At 51.1% G+C, this 23,632-nt stretch overlaps 1 protein-coding gene across 1 annotated transcript in view; it reads right to left on the bottom strand.

Moving 5' to 3' along the window:
• Positions 1–22,455, bottom strand: part of LOC126298016 (zinc finger CCCH domain-containing protein 13-like) — a 48,459-nt gene extending 26,004 nt beyond the window's left edge. Inside the window, exon 1 of the mRNA XM_049989339.1 lies at positions 22,444–22,455. Within this exon, the coding sequence (XP_049845296.1) occupies positions 22,444–22,455 (12 nt within the window). The remainder of the gene's footprint in view (positions 1–22,443) is intronic.
• Positions 22,456–23,632: the final 1,177 nt, after the last annotated feature.

Here is a 23,632-nt window from a genome sequence, read left to right as displayed (position 1 = left end):
CAATTAAAAGGTTTTAATCTCTCTGGCGCAGGGGCTGAGTGTTTGGAGTTGGGGTGTCTCCTGCTGTATGTTACATGGGGGTTCGTCGACCCTACCTCCTTGACCATGTTAATCTTTCGTCCCGGTTTTAGTTTTGTCTTTTATTATTTTTGCCTTCTTTGTGCCACATCCAATTTTCTATTCTGGGTTGAATAGTGGGCAGGACAGATGGGGTGGGATGTTTAATGTCAAATGCTAATCCCTGGGATGCCCATCTGCTGACGGAATTTCCTTTAGTTTGCTTTTATTATTGACTGTACGAAGATGACCGCTAGGTTTTTAGACTTCCTGCTTTAAGTATTACGAATTTCCCAACTACATCAAGAAACTCTTGTTGGGTGTGTGTACTTCTCGATGCACTACTCTCGGGTCGAGGGACTGCTGACTTTGTTCGCTCCCTTCACTTCACCCTCCCTCCCCCACAATCAACCAAGCAACAATTTTCTGGTAAGCTTCTGTCCTGTCACTGAAAGAAGCACAAGACCACACGCTGTGTGTCGTGGATCTTAGTGTCAGTTGGTTTTCGCATGGCCAGATCTACAGGACTAACCTGTATTAGTGAAGCAAACTAACTCGTGTCATCGATCATACTATTTCAAACGTTTGGTATAAAACTTAAGTAAAAATAAATTCCACGCGTGTAGGTACCCTGGCAATGCCGAGTTTCTCAGCTGGTATGACACTTGCCTTCCGTAGTGGTTTCCGTAGTTGTCTTTCTAGGTTATTGTTAAGAAAACTCAATTGACTTAAATCTGAACAATGGTAATTTTGGTTCAATGTTTCTACACGTTTTTGCAATCCAGGTGGAGACGAACGCTATGCCGTAATGTATGCAGCAGTGTATCAAACTAGGCATATTTGTTAAGCCTTTGTAAGTTCGTGTCAGGTTATGGCTTCCGATGAATCGTGAAAACTATACCATTTCTAGAGTTAAGGAGACCACACTCTGCCCATCTAACCGATGTTAATTTAGCCAAGTATATGATCTATTTCTGAAAAAAACTATCTGATGTAGGACCTTAATATTTTTACTGTATGTCAACTGTACTAAAATCTACTTTATACATTTTATAGCTTTAAAAAATTACTTTTTAAATTTATTAACAAAAATAAAGTTTTTCTGCAGAACATATTTTTGTGAACTTCCTAATGGGAAATATTAATAAATGTAGTACCAGTGGTGGCTAAGGTCTCTGAAAATTTCATTCATTTATCTATGGTAGTTTGATATAATGGAGCATACGAACTGAAAATGTTAGTTTGCAGGAAACTGACTTTAAAGAAAAACTTTACCTTTGTGACTTAGAGTTAAAATTGTCATGCTGCATATGATGGTCTTTCTTTGGCCTCTAGCAGGTCTTGCAGCTTCTTTTTCACTCCTTTGTTTTGCTCCTGCATCAGCTATCATTTTATTGCATTGTTGCAGCCTATTGATATTTTCACCAGGATTAATTACCAGCTTTTTCAGTACCCAACACTTCCCAATCTTATTACAATTGAATGTAATAACAGCATCATGAACTCCTAGTTTCATTGTATGCATGCCTACAAATTGAGTTTTAGGAAGGCGGTTCCAAATTATTCTGTTGAAACATTCATTGGACATTTCCTTAGGTCAGGATGAGCCAAGTCTCTGAAAATAGGTTTAATTGCTGTAATAACAGTAGCAAGAAAATGCCGATGAGAAAAAGATTCTCTAGTTGCCTGAGCCGTATTGCATTTGCACCACGAATTTTCTCCTGATGGACACTATCGATGACGAGGCTTATCATTAGGACTTTTGGAAGAGTATGCCCCAAACATCTCTTCATTGCCTCCAGATTTTATTTCTCCTAATTGCCTGCCCGTAGTATACCTGTAAGTCTTCTATTTCAGGTTTAGTTAGCTGACCCTGTCCGGTCAACAATATTCCACATTCTAATTTTTTATCTCATATCAAGTTTCCTCAGCCTTGTTCCCAAACGTTTTTGAACATGGCCTATACATTCTGTTTTGCTAATAATGGCATCTCCATATGGCTTAGTTCACCACATTCTTGTATGCCTTACTGTCACCATCACCAAAAAACATTTGGTGTTCCGTACGCCTCTTGTTCCTAGAGCGATGAAATTTGTTATGCTCCATGAACTTTCATATCACCACTTGCTCCTCGAAAATTAGTCACACAGTTGTTCTTTACGTTCATTGACTTTACAACATTTGCAGTATTCAGACATTCTCCACATCTAACACTTTACCGGTGTCTAGACTAGTGGCAGTCACTACTCCACTCAGAGAAGTATGTCCTCTTTTCTGCCACCTTTCGTTAAGTGCAGCTGCAATATCTGAACATCCATAATTTTCTTCCACTGCTTCCCTAGCAGCCAGTTTCATGCTTCCCTCACTGACCTCGCATACATATTTCTGATATTGCAGTCAGTTTTTCAAATTTCTTTGATGGTTGATGTAAGTTCATCACTGAACAAAATGTTCTCCCTGCAGCCATGTCCTTGCCAATGGATCGTAAGGCATAAACTAATCTAGTATTGATTTCATAAGGGCCACTTGCATTTGGTTTTTCAAGAACTCTCAAATGAAATCACAGCTGTGCATTTAGTGCAAATTAATTCCAAACCAATTGCTAGTCCATTTATCCCACTGGCACTCATAAATTTTCACACAGACTCACAACACTGTCTACATTGTATAAGTTTAGAACTTACGTCTGATGATTATCTAAAATTTACAATAATGCTACTGCACCCTTGTCACTTAGAGTAAATTCATTGTAACACTCTTGAAATGGTGACAGCTTCTTTGATGATGCACTTGAATTAAAATTAGAAAAATCGCTGCCAGGCGACATAACATCTTACACAGAAAGCTTTCTAAACTTTTCCTCTAAATTGTCGTTTCTTGAAAATACATTTACGTTTCGTTATCTTCAATAAACACAACAAAACACACGAAACAAGCACTGCAGACGTAAGTATAAGTACTCGCCATCACACTTGAACAAAATTAACCGTGTTTGAAAGCGTGTTTACAAACAGCAGACCCCCCTGTGGGTTCGGGGGGTAAGAATAGGCCCACGGTATTCCTGCCTGTCGTGAGAGGCGACTAAAAGGAGTCTCAAACGTTTTGGCCTTGTGAGATGGTCCCCTAACGGGTTTGACCTCCATCCTTCTAAATTTTCCGAAGAGCGAGCCGATTGGGGAAGGGCGCCTTACAAGGAGAGATGTGTCCATCATGCATTACCGTCTCTAGCCCCCCCCCCCCCCCCCCTGCGGGTTCGGGGGTACGAATAGGCCCGTGGTATTCCTGCCTGTCGTAAGAGGCGACTAAAAGGAGTCTTCAAAGTTTCGGCCTTATGTGATGGTCCCCACTTGGGTTTGACCTGCCATTTTCAAAATTTCCGTTGTTAGTGCGTGCCATTTAGGGAAGGACGCCTTACGTGGTGTTTTTCTATTGGTCCATCGTGCACCTCCATCTTGCATGCTATCTATTGTCGTGTGGAGGGATTTACACCCCATGTCTTCTGGGTTGCCTCCTCGTCTTGTCCGCAATCCCCTTCTTAGCGCCCACGGCATCTGTGGACCCTTTAAACACCTAAAATCCAGCACGGTAGCCAGTCCGTTGTGGTGGGGTCGTCATGTACCCTCTTGGTGGTAGCCCCCTGACCACGCAGGGATCGCACTACAGATGCCAGAGCTGTTTCCTCCCCATGCATGCCAAGGTGTATGTGCCCATCTTGTCTGGGGCATGGGGACTCAGGGCACTGGGATATCGGCCAGGTACCCGTTGCTTTGGCTGGGTGGCGCCCTTGGGGAGAGCCCTCGTTCGGAGTAGGTGGCATCTGGGCGGATGTGGCGCAATGAAGCGCAATAAATCTCACCAAGCTGGTGGTCGCACAGCCACCAGCGTCTCTAAGCGAGGCAAAATTGAATTCGATGCTGCACAATATGGTCCTCAGTCGTTCCCCTCGTTGGCTGCGCCATGGGAGGGACGCAGATCTAGTGCCAAGCAGGAGCCTTGTGTACCACAATACCTTGTCTGCAGCAGGACTGATGGTGACTCCTTTCTTTCGACAAAGCCTATGTTTTTTGTGGAACACCTGGAGGATAAGTTTGGGGAAGTGGCGGGTTTGTCTAAAATGAGGAATGGGTCCATCCTCCTCAAGACGTCCTCCCCAGCCCAGTCACGGGCGTTGCTCTTGTGTGATAAGCTGGGAGACGTCCCTGTTACCGTCACTCCCCACAGTAGCTTAAATATGGTCCAGGGGATTATTTACCATCGCGACCTCTTGTTACAGTCCGATGACGAGCTGAGAGCTGACTTGGAACGACGTGGTGTGCATTTTGTCCGTCGTGTGCACAGAGGACCCAAGACCAACAGGGTGGCCACCGGTGCCTTTATCTTGGCCTTCGAGGGTGCTGTATTGCCTGAGAAGGTCAAGGTAATGGTTTACCGTTCTGACGTCAAGCCATACGTCCCTCCCCCCATTCCGGTGCTTCCAGTGCTGGAAGTTTGGGCATATGTCCTCCCGTTGCCCATCCAGCGCCACATGTCGAGATTGCGGACGCCCCTCTCATCCTGATTCTCCATGTGCGCATCCGCCTGTCTGTGTCAACTGTGGGGAACACCACTCTCCATGCTCGCCGGACTGCCCCGTTCTTCATAAGGAGCGGAAGATTATGGAATTTAAGTCCCTGGAACGGCTTACTTATCGCGAGGCAAAACTGAAATTTGAAAGGTTGCATCCTGTCCCTCTTCAAACTTCTTATGCTGCAGCTACGTTATCGTCGCCCTCGCGGGCGGCAGTTGTCGCCTCCTCTGTGCCGCCTTCAGTTAGCCCTCGGGGCCGTCCATCTGTCTGCCTCCCTTGTGTCTGGGGGGCAAGCCTTCCTCTGTTGCCCCCTTAGCAGTTGGGGGCAAACCCCCTTCTGTCACTCCCCCCGCACATGCTTCAGGAGTGACATCTGCTCCAAAACCAGGGGGCTCGATCCCTCCCCCTCCCCCTCCCCCTTCTCTGCCGGCGTCGTCTCCGCCGGCGTCGTCTCTGCCGGCTCCTCTCTCGCGGAAGGGGTCCCTCGGGGCCCTCCCTTCTTCCGTTTCTTCTGCTACCCCGCCGGATGTCAGCCAGTGGCTGAAGGTTCATCCACATGCTGGTCGTAGGGCTTCTGCGTCGTCGTCAGCCTCCGACGCTCCTTCAGAGAAACTCTCCCAGCCCTCTAAGCCAAAGGACAGACGCGAGGAGGAGGACCGGAACGTGTCCAAGAAGGACGCTCCGGCAGTTTCAGTACCGCCTGCTGTCAATAGCTCTGGCTCTGGGGATGCGGTGGAGATCCTCGCCTCTGCCGCGGATCTCGCCCTCACGGAACCCTCGGGGACCTCTCCTATGGACACAGCTGCCTCTCGCTCAGTGGCGGCCGTTGACTCTGCGGCGCCGTCTGCCTCTTAGTCGCCTTCACGCCCTCCCAGTCCCTTCCTGCTTCCATTCTCCAGTGGAATTGCGGCGGTTATTTCCGCCACCTGCCTATGCTCCAGATGCTTCTGAGTGTTTCCCCTGTTCTGTGCATTGCTCTTCAGGAAACTTGGTTTCCAGCAATGCGGACCCCTGCCCTTCGCGGTTATCGGGGATACTACAAGAACTGCGCTGACTGTCAACGAGCTTCAGGTGGAGTTTGCCTCTTTGTTCACCACTCTCTGTAGCTCACCAGTACCCCTTCTGACGCCTTTAGAGGCAGTCGCTGTCAGGATTGAGCTCTCGCCGGCTATTACTGTTTGCTCTGTTTACGTTCCTCCGTATGGGCAACTCCCCCGACATGTCTTGGCTGCGCTGCTGGCTCAAATCCCGCCGAAATTGCTGCTTCTGGGCGATTTCAACGCCCACAACCCTCTATGGGGTGGGACTGTCTGCGATGACCGCGGTCGCGCTGTGGAGCATGTGTTGGCTCAGCTCGACCTTAGCCTCTTGAACACCGGTGCTCCCACGCATTTCAGTGTGGCCCATGGCTCGTTCTCGGCCATCGATCTCTCTCTTTGCAGCCCCGGACTTGTCCCATCCCTTCACTGGAGAGTGCATCCTGATCTGTGTGGTAGTGACCATTTTCCCATCTGTCACTGCCCCAGTGTCATTCTTCTGGGCGCCTGCCCCGCTGGGCTCTCAACAGGGCTGACTGGCCGGCTTTTACTTCCGCTGCCACCATTGCTTCTCTCCCACAGGGTGACATTGACGAGATGATCCGTGTCTTGACCTCGTCAATCATTTCTGCGGCCGAGACTGCCATCCCTCGCTCTTCTGGACTCCCTCGGAGGAAGTCTGTCCCCTGGTGGTCGCCGGAGATTGCTGAGGCTATTCGCGACCGTAGGCGGGCTCTCCAGCGTCATAAGCGGCACCAGTCTCTGGAGACCCTCATTGCCTTTAAGAAGCTCTGTGCCTTGGCCCGTCGTCTTATTGCACGGCGTAAGCAGGAATGCTGGTAGAGGTACATTTTATCCTTGGGCTCCCGTGTCTCCCCGTCGCTCGTGTGGTCCCGCATCCGGCGGATTTATGGATACCAGACCCCTATGGGTGTCCCTGGAATCTCCCTGGACGGCGCTGTCTGCACGGACGCTGCCACCATTGCTGACCACCTTGCCACGCACTTTGCTACGAGCTCTGCGACTGCAAATTACCCTCCTGCCTTTCGCTCTCTAAAGGAGCGCGCCGAGCGGACGCCGTTATCGTTCCACACACGTCGTTCTGAAAAATACAATGCTCCTTTCAGCGAGAGGGAATTCCTCGCTGCCCTCGCCAATTGCCCTGATACAGCGCCAGGACCGGACTGCATCCACGCGCAGATGCTGAAGCATCTCTCCAGGGACTGCCAGAGACACATCCTCACCATCTTTAACCGCATTTGGAGCGAGGGCGTGTTCCCGTCGCAATGGCGAGAGGGTGTTATCGTTCCCATCTTGAAGCCCGGTGTGGACCCTCTGGTGGTGGACGGCTATCGTCCCATTACACTAACCAACGTTTTGTGCAAATTGCTCGAACGTATGGTGGGGCGGCGTTTGTGTTGGGTCCTTGAGTCGCGCGGTCTCCTCGCTCCATCCCAGGGTGGCTTCCGTCAGGGCCGGTCTGCTGCGGACAATTTGGTGCAGCTGGAATCTGCTATCCGTACGGCCTTTTCCCGCCGTCAGCATCTCGTTGCTGTATTTTTTGATCTGCGGAAGGCATATGACACAACATGGAGGCATCACATCCTTGCTACGTTGCGCGAGTGGGGTCTTCGTGGTCAGCTCCCAGCTTTTCTTCAAAACTTTTTATTGCGCCGCTCTTTCCGGGTGCAAGTCGGTGCCGCCTCTAGTTCATCTTATATACAGGAAAATGGGGTCCCGCAGGGCTCGGTGTTGAGCGTTTCCTTATTTCTACTGGCCATTAATGGTCTGGCTGCAGCCGTGGGGTCGTCGGTGTCTCCTTCTTTGTATGCTGACGACTTCTGCATCTCATTTAGCTCAACGACTACGGGAGTCGCCGAACGCAGGCTGCAAGCAGCCGTTCGCAAGGCGGCATCATGGGCTCTGACTCGTGGATTTCAGTTCTCTGCGGCCAAGACTCGAGTTATGCACTTCTGCAGGCGTCAGATGGTCCACCCTCATCCGGAACTTTACCTCGACAGTCACCTACTTGAAGTGATGGACACAAGCCGCTTCTTAGGACTCGTCTTTGATGCCCGGCTCACATGGGTTCCTCATATTACTCAGCTGAAGCAAAAGTGCTGGCAGCACATAAACGCCCTCTGCTGCCTGAGCCATGCGTCTTTGGGTGCAGATCGCAGCACGCTGTTGCGATTGTACAGAGCCCTTGTGCAGTCCAGGCTTGATTATGGGAGCCTGGCCTATGGGTCTGCATCGCCCTCAGTGTTGACGTTGTTGGACCCCATACACCACTGTGGGGTTCGGCTTGCAACTGGCGCTTTCCGTACGAGCCCCGTGGATAGTCTGCTGGTGGAGGCCGGGGTTCCCCCGCTGCGGATTCGCCGCCACCGACTGCTCGCTGACTATGCTGTCCACGTGCATTGCTCACCGGGCCATCCCAATCATCGCCTGCTTTTCCCTGCCAGGGTTCTCCCTCTGCCTGACCGGCGACCTAGGTCTGGGCTTTCCATTGCTGTCCGCGTCCAGTCCCTGCTGTCTGAACTGGGGTCGTTCCCTCTTCTGCCGCCCTTCCGGGCCTGTGCACCCACGCCTCCCTGGTGTATGACCCGTCCGTCTGTCCGCCTGGACTTGGCACGGGAACCCAAGGACTCGGTTCCGCATGTGGCCCTCCGTCACCGTTTTCTTGCGCTCGTCGCCTCATTTTCAGGCTGTGAGCCTGTCTACACTGATGGTTCCCTGGTGGATGGTCGTCCTGCCTACGCTTTTGCTCACGCTGCCCATGTTGAACAGCGCTCCTTGCCGGCTGGCTGCAGTATTTTTACTGCAGAGCTGGTGGCCATATTGCGCGCTCTTGAGCATATGCGTTCCTGCTCAGGTACGTCCATCGTCATCTGCAGTGACTCCCTGAGCAGCCTCCAGGCTATCGACCGCTGCTACACCTCTTCTCCTCTGGTATCCTTTATTCAGGAGTCTGTTTTTGCCATTACCCGCTCTGGTCGTTCGGTGGTCTTTGTTTGGACGCCAGGTCACGTTGGCATCCCGGGGAATGAACGTGTCGACAGGCTGGCCAAAGGGGCGGTCGACGCCCCCACTTTAGCGATCGGCCTCCCGGCTCGTGATTTGCAGCTGGCGTTGCGCCGTAAGGTGCTTCAGATGTGGCGTGATGAGTGGCGTAGCCTGACTTCTCCGAATAAACTGTGGGCTGTTAAGGAGACGACCGATGTGTGGCAGTCCTCCCTGCGGGCTTCTCGCAGGGACTCTGTCATCCTGTGTCGGCTCCGCATCGGCCATACCTACCTGACGCCCGGATATCTTTTGCGTCAGGAGGATCCCCCCCTGTGTCAGTGTGGGTCCCGGTTGACGGTCGCCCATATTTTGTTGGAGTGTCCCTGCCTGCGCACCCTCCGGCAGACTTTCAATCTCCCGGGCACGTTGCATTTGGTTTTATGCGACGATGCCTCCATGGCTGACGACGTTTTAAATTTTATCCGTGGTAGTCCTTTTTATGGTTCCATTTAGGGGGGACCTGTCCCTTTCCCTTTCTGTGTATCTTGTCCTCGAGTGTCCCATTGGTCGCAGATTTTAATGTGTGTATTCGGGTGGTTGACTCTTTCCCAATTTTTGTTCCCATGGTCAGTCAACCAGTCTTCAACCCTCTTATTTTCTTCCATTTCTTTCTGTCCAGTGTTCGTCTGTACTCTTCTTGTCTCTAGTGTTCGCTGCCACATTGGTGTTCTTTCAGTGACTGGGGGGAGAGGCGTCTCCTCCCCACTTGGGGTTTTACCTGTTCCGTAAATTTTGTTTCGCCGTTTTTTTTGGAATGGGGGACGGATGACCTTAGCTGTTTAGTCCCCCTTAAACATCCCAACAACAACAACATCTCTAGCCAGGTTTGTCGTCATCGCTTAGCAGTCCCGCTCAACTACCATCTCTTGGGCGTGGATTTGTTCTTGGGTGCAGTTTATTGCAGTCTGCTATGCTGTGTCGCTTTATGCGCCAATGACGATATTGGACTACATCACCTGAAATCCAGCACGGTAGCCAGTCCGTTGTGGTTGGGCTGCCATGTACCCTGTTGGTTGTAGCCCCCTGACTACACAGGGATCGCTCTGCTGATGCCAGCGCCGTTAACTCCCCACGTATGCCAAGGAGTAGATGCCTATCTCCTTGGGGCATTGGGACTCCCAGCAATGGCCATCCTGCCAGGTGGTCGTTGCTGAGGCTGAGTGGCGCCCTTGGGGAGGGCCCTTGGTTGGAGTGGGTGGCATCAGGGCGGATGACCCGCAATGAAGCGTGGTCCATCATCTCTTGCTGGCGGCCAGCCGCCAGCAGTCTCTAAGCGTTCCAGGGCTCAATACAACGCAACTACATATGACCCCAAATCGTTCCCCTCCATGGCTACACCATGGGAGGAACGAAAGACTAAGGATGCCAGCGAACCATACTCGCCCCGCTACCTGGTGTGTACGAGAGCTGATGGTGAATCCTTTACATCCATGAAGCCTCAGTTCTTCGTCGAGCACTTAGAGGACAAGTTCGGGGAGGTGGAGGGCTTGTCCAAAATGCGCTCGGGCTCGGTTTTGATCAAATCGGCGTCCTCCGCCCAGTCCCGCCGGTTACTCGACTGTAACAAGCTGGGGGATGTTCCGGTTACAATCACGCCCCATAAGAGTCTTAATATGGTCCAGGGCACAATATTCCATCGGGACCTTCTCTTGCAGTCCGATGACGAGCTTCGCGCCAATTTAGAGGGGCGAGGTGTTCACTTCGTCCGGCACGTACATTGTGGTCCAAGGGATAAGCAGCTTGCCACCGGTGCCTTCATCTTGGCCTTCGAGGGTGATACTTTACCTGAGAAGGTCAAGGTGATGGTCTATCGTTGTGATGTCAAGCCATATATCCCTCCCCCGATGCGGTGCTTTAAGTGCTGGAAGTTCGGGCGTATGTCTTCCCGCTGTACTTCCAGCCTCTCATGTCGAGATTGTGGACGCCCATCACATCCCGATACTCCATGTGCTCCGCCTCCCATCTGTGTAAACTGCGGAGAGCACCACTCGCCTTGCTCGCCAGACTGCAGGATCTTCCAGAAAGAGCGCAAAATCATAGAGTATAAGACCCTGGACCGCCTGACATACATTGAGGCCAGGCAGAAGTTCGAACGCCTCCATCCTGTTCGAATGACTGCATCTTACGCCGCGGCTACTACTGTTATGGCCCCATTAGCTCTCCCTCAGACTGCCACCTCTGAGCCGGAATGCTACACCTGCCCCCTTGATGGTGGGGGGCACTTCACTCCCTGCTGCTCCTGCACTACCTGCCTCAGGAGCAGCAACCCCCCAACCATCGGGGACATCAGTCCCCACTTCTAAGCTGGGGAAGCCTCAAACTTCCCCGGCTCGAATAGCACGGAAAGAGTCCCTTCCTTTCCGCCTCTGGGGAGGGTGACGTCAGCCAATGGAAGAAAGGCAGATCAGCGGCTGATCGCAGGGCTTCCCGCTCCTCCTCCGTCCCGGAGACTGACTCGCTGGAGCCCTCCCAGCCAATGAAACCCAAGGACCAGAGAGACAAGACGAAGAAGACCTCTAAGGCCAAGGACCACGCGGTGGCATCCACCCCACTGCTCCCTACAGGCTCTGCGTCCGGGGATAAGGTGGAGATCCGGGCGTCCGCTGAGGACCTGGATCTCGCCGGACCCTCAGACGCCATGGAAGCAGATTGTACTGGTCCTCCATCGGTGGCAGCAGGTGACCCAGTGGCGTGATCTGCCTCCTCGGCCCCTTCACGCCTTTTTCGGACATGGACAAAGCAATACTCCAGTGGAACTGCAGCGCTTTTTTCCACCACCTTGCTGAGCTTCGCCAACTCATCAGCAGTCACCCTTTCCTCTGCATTGCCCTACAGGAAACTTGGTTTCCGGCAATGCGGACCCCTGCCCTACGTGGGTATCGGGGTTATTACAAGAACCGGGCAGCTTATGAGAGGGTATCTGGTGGAGTCTGCGTCTACATCCTTAACTCTGTCTACAGCGAATGTGTACCTCTTCACACACCTTTAGAGGCTGTCGCTGTAAGGATGTGGACGCCTCAGCCTATTACTGTCTGCAGTTTGTATCTTCCGCCAGATGGTTATGTCTCGCGTCATGTGTTGGCTGCATTGATAGCACAACTGCCTCCTCCTTTTGTGTTACTGGGCGACTTTAACGCCCATAACCCCCTGTGGGGTAGCGCCGCGATTACTGGCCGGGGTAGAGATGTCGAGACTCTTCTCTCGCAGCTTGACCTCTGCCTCTTAAACACGGGAGAGCCGACACATTTCAGCGTCGTCCATGGCACATTTTCGGCCATCGACCTTTCTATCTGCAGCCCCGGACTTTCACCATCCATCCACTGGAGTGTCCATGACGACTTATGTGGTAGTGACCATTTCCCCATCTTTCTGTCACTACCACAGCGTCACTCTTCTGAACGCCCCTCCAGATGGGCTCTGAATAAGGCTGATTGGGGCTTGTTCTCCTCTCTCGCCACTATCGCACCTCCTTCCCCTGACACCATTGATGCGGTGGTTCAGTCGGTCACCACCGGCATCGTTTCTGCGGCGGCATCTGCGATTCCCTGTTCATCCGGGTCCCCTCGGAGGAGGACTGTGCCTTGGTGGGCGCCCGAGATCGCAGAGGCGATTAGAGATCGCCGGCGGGCTCTTCAACGCCATAAGCGGCACCCGTCCTTGGAGAACCTCATCGTTTTTAAACAGCTCCGTGCCCGTGCCCGACGCCTTATTCGCCAACGGAAGCAGGAGTGCTGGGAACGGTATGTTTCCACCATTGGCGTCCGTACCTCTGCATCGCAGGTTTGGGCTAAGATTAGGCGACTCCATGGCTATCGGCCGCCTGTCTCTGTCCCTGGGCTTTCGCTGAATGGAGTGGTGTGTACTGACTCCGACACGATTGCGGACCGGTTAGCAGCGCATTTTGCTCAGTGTTCCGCATCTACGAATTACCCACTGGCCTTCCGCTCCCGGAAAGAGCGGTTGGAAAGTTGGAGGCTTTCCTTTCACACGCGCCACGCGGAGTCGTACAATGCTCCTTTCAGCGACTGGGAATTCCAGAGTGCCCTATCTGCTTGCCCTGATACGGCTCCTGGGCCAGACCGCATCCACAGCCAGACGCTGAAACACCTCTCTGTGAATTGCAAGCGACGCCTCCTAGATGTTTTCAACCGCATCTGGGTTGAGGGTGTGTTCCCGTCTCAATGGCGAGAAAGCATCGTCCTCCCCGTGTTGAAACCTGGCAAGAACCCGCTGGAGGTGGACAGCTACCGCCCCATAAGCCTCACCAACGTTCTTTGCAAGTTGCTAGAACGTATGGTGAGCCGGAGGTTGAGTTGGCTCCTCGAGTCTCGGGGCCTTCTGGCTCCGTCTCAGGGTGGGTTCCGCAAAGGCCGCTCTGCCGTCGATAATCTGGTCTCCCTAGAGTCTGCCGTCCGTACAGCCTTTGCACGCCGCCAACATCTGGTTGCCGTCTTCTTCGACATGCGGAAGGCGTACGATACGACTTGGCGATATCACATCCTGGCCACAATTCATGGGTGGGGTCTTAGGGGCCCGCTCCCGATTTTTATTCAGAATTTTCTGTCGTCTCGTTCCTTCCGCGTGCAAGTTGCTGCGTCCCATAGTTCCTCCCGGGTCCAGGAGAATGGGGTCCCACAGGGGTCTGTCCTCAGTGTCTCCCTGTTTTTAATTGCGATCAATGGGCTCGCTGAGGCGGTGGGATCGTCCGTCGCAGCTTCGTTGTATGCAGACGATTTCTGCCTCTACTACAGCTCCGCTGGCATTGCAGTTGCTGAGCGCCAGCTGCAGGGCGCTATCCGCAAGGCGCAGTCGTGGGCTGTAGCGCACGGCTTCCAGTTTTCGGCCGCTAAGACCTGCGTTGTGCATTTCTGCCGGCGTCGCACGGTTCACCCTGAGCCACGCCTTTACCTTGACGGTGAACCTCTTGCTGTGGTAGAGACGCATCGGTTCTTGGGACTGGTATTTGATGCCCGGCTGACTTGGCTGCCTCATATTAGGCAGCTTAAACAAACATGCTGGCGGCATTTAAACGCTCTCCGTTGCCTTAGCCACACCGGATGGGGTGCCGATCGGTCCACCCTTCTCCGGCTGTATCAAGCGCTGATCCAGTCCCGCCTTGATTATGGGTGTGTGGCTTATGGTTCGGCGTCGCCATCAGCGTTGCAATTGCTGGATCCCATCCATCACTGCGGGATCCGACTCGCCACAGGAGCATTTCGGACAAGCCCTGTTGACAGCTTACTTGTGGAGGCTGGTGTTCCTCCATTGCGGATCCGGCGCGACCGACTTCTGGCCGCTTATGCTGCCCACGTTTGTAGCTTGCCAGGGCATCCCAACTACCGTCTCCTGTTCCCGCACTCGATCGTCCATCTTCCAGACAGGCGGCCCCGGTCAGGGTGTACGATCGCGGTTCGCATCCGGGCTCTACTGTGTGGGATTGAGTTTTTTCCTCTCCCGCCTGTTTTCCGGGCCAATCTCCGTCTGCCCCCATGGTGTGTGCGCCGACCATGCATTCGGCTGGATTTGGCACAGGGTCCGAAAGACTCGGTCCCTCCTCCGGCCCTCCGCCGCCGCTTTGTTGCTCTCCTTGCCGAGTTTCCCGGATCTGCCGTGACCTATACCGACGGTTCGATGGTCTCTGGTCGCACTGGTTACGCTCTTACTCTAGAGGATCATTGTGAGCAACGGTCGCTGGCACCCGGGAACAGTGTATACACTGCCGAGTTGGTTGCCATCTATCGCGCCCTAGAGTATATCCGCTCCCGCTCAGGTGAGTCCTTTGTCATCTGTAGTGACTCCCTGAGTGGTTTACGAGCTCTTGACCAGTGCTTTCCTCGTTCCCGTCTGGTGATGGCCATCCACGAGTCGCTCCATGCTCTTGCCCGTTGCGGCCGCTCCGTGGTCTTTGTTTGGACCCCAGGTCATGTCGGCATCCTGGGCAATGAGCGGGTTGACAAGCTGGCTAAACAGGCAGTGAGTTCACCGGCTCTGGAACTCGGCCTTATGGAGTGTGATCTCCTGTCGCTTTTGCGCCAGAAAGTGCTTGGTGCCTGGGGTGACGAGTGGCGCACCCTGCCCACGCCCAACAAACTTCGGGCGGTGAAGGAGACGACCCGTGTGTGGCGCTCCTCCATGCGGGCCTCTCGGAAGGACTCTGTCGTCCTCTGCCGGCTGCGCGTTGGCCACACGTGGCTGACGCACGGCCATTTGTTGCGCCGGGAGGACCCACCGCTATGTCGCTGCGGGGCAGCTCTGACGGTGGTCCACATTTTGGTGGACTGCCCGCTTTTAACAGGACTCAGGCAGACGTTTGCGCTGCCTGATACCCTCCCTGCCCTTTTATGTGATGACGATGCTATGGCGGACCTCGTGTTGAGTTTTATTCGGGCAGGGGGTTTTTATCGTATGATTTGAGTGTTTGTCCTTTTATTTCCTGTATTGACTTGGGCCTTTGGCCTGTGGTTTTAAACTGTGGGTTTTAATGTCATTTGGTGGTTGGCTTTTCCTTATTTTCATGGTCGGCCAACCACCTTCACACTCGGTGCGATTTTAGTTCCGTTTGTCTGGTCTTTGTCTGCCTTTCTTGTATTGTCGTCCCTTGTCTCAGTTCTCCGTTTTTAACGACTGACAGTTTTTATTTCGTGTGATTTTATCGTGGAACAAGGGACCGATGACCTTAGCAGTCTGGTCCCTTCAATCCCACACCCAACCAACCAACCAACAGCAGAAACAAAATACCGACCTTTGCGTTCCAAGGATTGCTAACACACTCGGGAGTAAAAAATCCCTGAGGTGCAATGTGGGGATAGATCTAAAATACATGCAGAAAAGTGGGTGACCAAAGTGTGCGTGGCGCACACACACACGTGGTAGGAAAAATGCTCTTTCAAAGCTCGAAAAAATTTTCAGCAAAATCCTTTTCAGCTTACTTAAATAAAACCTTAATCTATCTAAAATACGATGAAAACCGAAATTCAGATTTTTTCGACCTGAACCACGGTGTGGTCCTCTAAAGATGGCTGCAAGGGCACGATCTGAAACCAATAAATAAAAAAGGGCATGGCGGTCACGGAGAGTCGAAGATAGAGAACGTCACCCATCACTTCGACTGGTATTCATCGTAAGTAGCTAGAAATGTTGAAAGCTTTTTGTTGGAACATATTTTTATATAAAACTACAGAATTATAGCTCAGTATTGGCTTCCCAAACAAACTGAAAAAATAATCTGGAAACAGGAATTGAGAAACAGGGTAAACACTGAAAGCTTATCACCTTGTTAAGCATCAAGCAGAACTATTAACTTCCTGTGGCGGTTGGCGACTTTTCGGCATTGCAAGGGTTATTACATCGATATGCTGACCGAACCTTCAACTGACCACTGTCCACAATGCCCGTCTCCTGGCATAATGGTGCAAGCGTTTATGTTGTGAAAGTTGCGAAATCTATTGGTACGTACATTGATCGTCCCTAAAGAGACGATGATGGTTGCCGCGCTATTCTCGAAGATTGGAGGAAAGGAATTGACCCTAAAATGTAGTTTTCATGTCAGTACTGATAGCACATGTGGTCCAACCACACTGATTTTCCCATAGGTTTTTGTTCGGTGCCTTTGTACGTATGTACGCAATGATGGTTTGTCAGTTAGCGGGCGCATATTGTGGAAATTCACTAGTCGTGAAATACGCTTTATAGGTCTACAGAAAAATGCTGATTTTCTTAGGTTGCGATTAAGGCGACGATTTTGTAACACTTCCACTTAATTCCAAAGCGATGGAAATAGTTTCTATTCGGTGCTAGCACAATTAAGCTGAAACTTTCCCAGTTCAGCGTCAAGACCTCATGGTCATCCAGTTCTCCGCAACAATTCATAACAATTTCTAAGCGTTATGGTGTCACAAAGGCAGTGTATTATTAAAACCTCTAATCTTTCTTCGCAGATGGAAGATGCAAATGTATTTTTCATAGCTCGTTCTTTTCCGCCTGACTGTACGAATTAGCGTTTCGTTATATACCGGTGTGAGGGTGGCAGAGGGACCTGCAGTGTCTGCAGATCTAGCAAAACTGGATGGGTAGTTGGGAAACATTGCCCGAAATCGGTTTCCAGCAAGAAATGGATGCTACGACCGATGAGGCAGTTTGTCTCGGCACGCATGGAGTGTACCAAATCACGTACGGATCAGTGCAGATTACTAGCGCCACGTGAGAGAGCCAGAAAAATAACCGGAGGCAGAGCAGTGAATGGAAAGTTGACTTAAGGTTTGGAGGAAAATGTTTTTTGGTAGACACAGCTTCGTATTAAGTTACTAACGGGGCGCTAAGTGAAAAACCGTTATTGGAGACGAAGAGGCAAACGGGACTGTATAAAGGCATTGAAAGACGCAGGAACAGTGGCGCCGACGTTGATAACTTTTCTCCTGTCACCTGGCACACAGATGGGTGTCCCTCTGCAGTACTCCTATACTGCGATTTTATATACAGGGTGTGAGGCAGCTAATAACACCCCTTCTATTTCCCCAACCGTAATAGATAAGACGCCGTTTGTACAGTGAATTGCAGGGACAGGGGCTACTATAATACATCAAATTTCATGTTTGTGATACTATTTATTACAGAGATAAGAGGCCATCTTTGTTTTTTAAATGGGCCCTATGTTAAATCCTAGCGTAACAGGAATGGCTTAACAATACTGTTTCAAATACGTGTATTATATTCAGGCGAATAGTTTTTGAGACAGTTATATTCTCGTGCGTTGTCCAATGCTACCTTTCCTGTTGACCACGGAGGAACTTAACAGGGAAGGCGTTGATTCCCAGCTTCTCGATAACGCCTCAACGTGACGCACGAGGGAGCCGAGAAGGGTATACATGTGCTGCTGGGGTAATGAGTCATCGCATTTACGTCAGTTGCTTGGAGCAGACATGTGCACCAACGAAAAGTTAGAAATAGTTAGATATGATTTTAGTGTGTGGTGTAAGCAGAGGAAATGCTGTTAGAGCACTAAAGCTAAATGGAGAGCTGTTCGTGGACGTCCTACGCCCCAGCTTATTACACGTATTTGCAAGAAACTATTAGAATCGGAATCATGGAACGCCGTACAGAGGACAAGGCGGATAACTGCAACTGGCGAGGTACATTTGCGTTGGCGCATAACGACCCTACAGTTTGGCCGCGACGTATCGCTTCGGAGTGTGGTATGTCAGAAGTATTCTACGCATATTGCACCGGCATAGATGCCAGCCATTTCACCTCTCATTACATCAAGCACTCTGTTGTGGATTTCGAACGGCGCCAGTAATTTTGCCGGTTTGCTCTGCAGCTCCTATAAGATGTTCCAAAGTTTTTTCAACGGGTACTTTTTACTGATGAAGCGACTTTCACCAACCACGGTAATGTGAATTTGCATAATTTCTATTACTGGTCGATAGAGAACCCTCATTGGCTTAGACAGGTATAGCATCAGCAACCACGGAGTATTAACGTGCGTTGCGGCATCGTCGGAAATTTCATTGTCGGGCTGTACGTCATTCCGGGTATACTAAATGGCAATAACTATGCACAGTTGCTGCGAAACGTTCTGCCTATTTTGCTGGAAGAGGTACCACTAACTATGCGTCAGTATGAAAAGTTCCCGAAGTGAAGTGGCCAGCACGGTCTCCTGATTTGATTCCTCTTGATTTTTGTCTGTAGGAAGCAAACAAAAATAAAGTGTATTCTCAAATACCAACTACACCAGACGATATGAAGCAACGTATCATCGAAGCGTGCGCTGATACCTCACGTGACAACCTCGCAGCCGTTCACAAATCATTCGAACGGCGACTACAAATGTGCACTGCACCAGAGGGGAAGCATTTTGAGCACATGCTTCAGTGAAGTTTTGGATCATGTACAGTATCTAGTTTGCACCTTTGTATTTTCTTCGTATTGTGATCAATAGTAAATATTTTCAAATAAAAACAAACACGTAGGAAATAATTGTGACCAATAAGGCCCTCCTCATTTACATTTGTATTTCTGTCACTTAAAATGTATTAACATCTTTCAGTGTTTTAATACTGTATGTTGTATACTATTTTGCTGTCACAGTTGTCAAATAACTGAATATTATTTGCGCGACATCATCAGGAAAGGTTTGCGCAAAATATCGCAGTATGTATTACTATTGTCGGGTAAATGGGCGTGTTTAAGGACGGACTCGAGGCGTTTGCCATGTACTCCACACATCAGGAAAGGTCGCACTGGACAACGCCGCTTCGAGCGACGAACACGATAGAACATATATCTCAAAAACTATTCCCCAAAATATTATGATACACATTTGAAACAGTCTTTTTAAGCCCCTTATGTTACGCTAAAATTTGACATTGGGTCCCATTTAAAAAAGCCAAAGATGGCCTCATATCTCTGTAATAAAAAATATGAAACATGAAATGTGATGTATTCAATTACCCCCTGTCCGTGCAATTCACTGTCCAACCGCATCTTTGTATCTATTACGGTTGGGGAGATAAAGGGGGTGTTATGACTCGGCTACCTCACACAGTATACATGCATATTCTATGTCCTACAATTAAGTGCCTGGCAGAGAGTGCATAGAATCATTTAAATATTTGGCCTTCTTAATGTGAAGGATGATTATAATTAAACTTTCGCTACTCCAGCCAGTGCAGACGGAAAAGTATTTACCGTATGGAGTACCTAAGTTCATAAGTATATGTTCAATCTACAACGCTAACTTCTGGAGCGGAAAATGCTATCCCCCGTTCTGCAGGGTGCCCCTGGCGAAACAGTCCCTTGGTGGTCGCCAGAAGTCGCTGAGGCAATTACAGAGCGTCGGCGAACTCTACAGTGACATCAGTGACATAAGCGGCACCCTTCCCTAGATCACCTAATAGCCTTTAAGCGGCTCCGTGCCTGCGTTCGCCTGCTTACAAAACGACGGAAGCAGGAGTGTTGGGTGATAAACCTCGACCACTGGGTGCCATTCGTCACCTTCCAAAGTCTGGACGAAGATCAGACGTCTTTTTGGGTACCAGACCCAAACAGGTGACTCTGGCTTTAACATCAATGATGTGCTCTCTACCGATGCAGACACGATTTGCTGAGCACTATTCTTGAGTCTCTCGTCAGAACTACCCCCCCCCCCCCCCCCAGCATTTAGTACTCTGACGGCGGATGGAACGCTGTAGCCTCCCCCCATTTACAGAGTGGGAGGTCCTCAGTGTCTTTGCACATTGCCTTGACACAACTCCTGGGCCAGATTGGATTCATAGTCAGATGATTAAACATCTCTCGTCTGACTTAAATTGACCTCTTCTCGTGATCTCCAACCGGATCTGGTGTGTCATCTTTCCACTGCACTGGCGGGAGAGCACCCGACAAAAGCCCGCTTGATGTGGATAGCTATCGGCCCATCAGTCTCGCTAACGTTCTTCCTAAGCTGCTGGAATGTATGGTGAGTCAGCAGTTTGGTTGGGTCCTGGAGCCACTTGGCCTGCTGGCTACTTGCCAGGGCAGTTTCCGCCTGGGTCGCTCTAAGACTATCATGTATCCCTCGAGTCTGCCAACCGAACAGCCTTTTCCAGATGTCAAAACATTGTGGCAGTCATCTTTGATTCACGAAAAGTGTATGACACCACCTGGCGACATCATATCGCGACCACATTATGAGTGTGATGTCAGAGGCCTGCTCCCGATTTTCATCCAGAATTCCCTGTCGCTTCGTAATTTGTGTCAAAGTTGGTGCCTCCCATAGACCCCCCTCACCCATATCTAGGAGAATGGGGTTCCGCAGGGCTCTGTATTCTATTTTTAGTGGCCATCAATGGTCCAACAGCAGCTTTAGGGCTGTCTGTCGCACCCTCTCTGTATGCAGACGACTTCTGCATTTCGTGCTGCTCCTCCAGTACTGAGGTTGGAGTGGCGCCCTCAGGGAGCTATCCACAAGGCTCTCATGGGCTCCATCCCATGGCCTTCAGTTTTCGGCCACAGTCATGTTACACACTTCTGTCGGCGCCACACCGTTCATCCTGAACCAGAACTTTACGTTACTGACGATCCCCTCACTGCAGTGGTGACATACCGATCCTTAGGACTGGTTTTTGACGCCTGATTAACTTGGCTTCCTCAGCTTCGTCAGCATAAGCGGAAGTGCTGGGAGCTTCTCAATGCCCTCCACTGCATGAGCAACAATAACTGGGGTTCAGGTTGTTCTACGCTGCTGCAGCTCTACAGAGCCCTTGTTCAATCCCACGTTAACTAGGGTAGGGTGGTTTATGGTTCGGCGGCGCCCTCATCATTGCGATTACTCGACCCAGTGCACCACTATGGCGTTTGAGTAGTGACAGGAGCTTTTAGGACGAGTCCTGTGACCATTGTACTGGTGGAGGCTGGTGTCCCTCCATTGCAGATAAGACGTGCGCAACTGCTCGCCAGTTACGTAGCACACATTCGTAGTTCCCCTGTGCATGTGAATTAGTGTCCCCTTTTCCAGCCCGTAGCAGTCCATCTCCCGCATCGGCAGCCCAGGTCGGGGCTAACGATTGCGGTTCGCGTGCAGTCCCTTCTCTCCGAACTGGAGTCTTTCCCTTTACCACCTCTACTTGTGGTCCGTTCACGAACGTCTCCATGGTGTACGCCTTGGGCGCTGCTTTGAACCTTTCACGTGGCTCTAAGGACTCCATTAACCCTGCGGATCTGTCACTTCCCCTAGATTCTTGACGTTTTCCGGGGCTTTGAAGTGGCTTACACCCACAGCTTGATGGCTGATGGTTTCTTTGGCTTTGCCTACGTTCACGGCGGCCATATTGAACAGCATTCCTTACCCGATTGCTGCAGTGTATTCACTGCAGAGCTTTCTCGTGCACTTCAGTGTCTCCGTTAATGCCGTAGTGAGTCTGTTCTTTTATGTGCTGACTCCTTGAGCAGCCTGAAAACTATCGACCAGTGCTACACTCGTCATCCTTCGATAGCGTCCATCCAAGAGTCAATCTATGCCCTGGAACAATCAAGTCGTTCAGTAGTGTTCGTCTGGACCCCTGGTCAGGACGGAACCCCAGGCAACGATCTTGCTGACAGGCTACACAAAAACCACTTCTGGAGATAAGCATCCCTGCAACTGACCTGCGTTCGTTATTACACCGCAAGGTTTTTTGAGTTTAGGGAGACGAAATGGGAAAATCTCAGTATGCACAACAAACTGCGAGCTATTAAGGGAACCACGTTGTGTGGAGGTCATCGATGAGGGCGTCTCACAGGAACTCCGTGGTTCTCTGCACGCTTCGCATTGGCCAAGCATGGGCGGGCGACCTGCAGCTACCTCCTGTGCCGGTGCGGCGCGGCGCCCGGTTGTCAGTGGCCCACGTTATTCTATGTCCTTCTGTCGCTTCATCTTCAGTTGCCGGACTAATCATTAATTTTAGCAAAAAATACCTCATCGGCTGATTTGGTTTTACGTTTCATCTGTGAAGGTGGGTTTTATCATTCTGAGTTTCAGCGCCTGTCCTTTGTCCCTCTGTGTCCTCCACCCTTCTGATTTTAGGGTGAAGGTGTTAATGTGTTGCAGGGTGGCTAGCTTTTCCTTTTTATTTTCGTGGTCGGCCAGCCACTGTAATCTGCTTCCTTGTTTCAATCTTTTCTATTTCTTGCATCTGTTGTTCTCTTGTCTTTTGTTCCTTTTAGTGTTCGTGGCCTTTCCTTTCGTTCTTGTGGTCTTACCTTTCTTTCCATTTTGTGTTACATGTCTCGTCCATTTTATTCTCACACTTGTGGCATTGTTTTATTAGGAACAGGAGTCCAATAATCTCGTAGTTTGGTCCTTTTCCTCTTTTAAACAAGCCAACCAACCTGTGACCAGCGTCCTGGCGGAGGCTGAAGTCCCTCCATTGCAGGTAAAGTATGCACGACCGCTCGCCAGTTACGTTGCACACATTCGTAATACTGCTGCAAATCCGAATTATCTCCTTTTCCCACCCACGGTGATTCATCTTTAGCAATGGCGACCCAGGTCAGGACTTCCAATTGCAGTTTGTCCGATCCATTCTTTCGGAACTGGAGTCCTTGCCTTCACCATATATACACTCCTGGAAATGGAAAAAAGAACACATTGACACCGGTGTGTCAGACCCACCATACTTGCTCCGGACACTGCGAGAGGGCTGTACAAGCAATGATCACACGCACGGCACAGCGGACACACCAGGAACCGCGGCGTTGGCTGTCGAATCGCGCTAACTGCGCAGCATTTGTGCACCGCCGCCGTCAGTGTCAGCCAGTTTGCCGTGGCATACGGAGCTCCATCGCAGTCTTTAACACTGGCAGCATGCCGCGACAGCGTGGACGTGAACCGTATGTGCAGTTGACGGAATTTGAGCGAGGGCGTATAGTGGGCATGCGGGAGGCCGGGTGGACGTACCGCCGAATTGCTCAACACGTGGGGCGTGAGGTCTCCACAGTACATCGATGTTGTCGCCAGTGGTCGGCGGAAGGTGCACGTGCCCGTCGACCTGGGACCGGACCGCAGCGACGCACGGATGCACGCAAAGACCGTAGGATCCTACGCAGTGCCGTAGGGGACCGCACCGCCACTTCCCAGCAAATTAGGGACACTGTTGCTCCTGGGGTATCGGCGAGGACCATTCGCAACCGGCTCCATGAAGCTGGGCTACGGTCCCGCACACCATTAGGCCGTCTTCTGCTCGCGCCCCAACATCGTGCAGCCCGCCTCCAGTGGTGTCGCGACAGGCGTGAATGGAGGGACGAATGGAGACGTGTCGTCTTCAGCGATGAGAGTCGCTTCTGCCTTGGTGCCAATGTTGGTCGAATGCGTGTTTGGCGCCGTGCAGGTGAGCGCCACAATCAGGACTGCATACGACCGGGGCACACAGGGCCAACACCCGGCATCATG

This window comes from Schistocerca gregaria, chromosome X, assembly GCF_023897955.1.
Source record: "Schistocerca gregaria isolate iqSchGreg1 chromosome X, iqSchGreg1.2, whole genome shotgun sequence".
In the NCBI taxonomy this organism is placed as follows: domain Eukaryota; kingdom Metazoa; phylum Arthropoda; class Insecta; order Orthoptera; family Acrididae; genus Schistocerca; species Schistocerca gregaria.
Note: the sequence above shows the minus strand (reverse complement) of the source record. Positions and strands in the feature narration are given on the sequence as shown.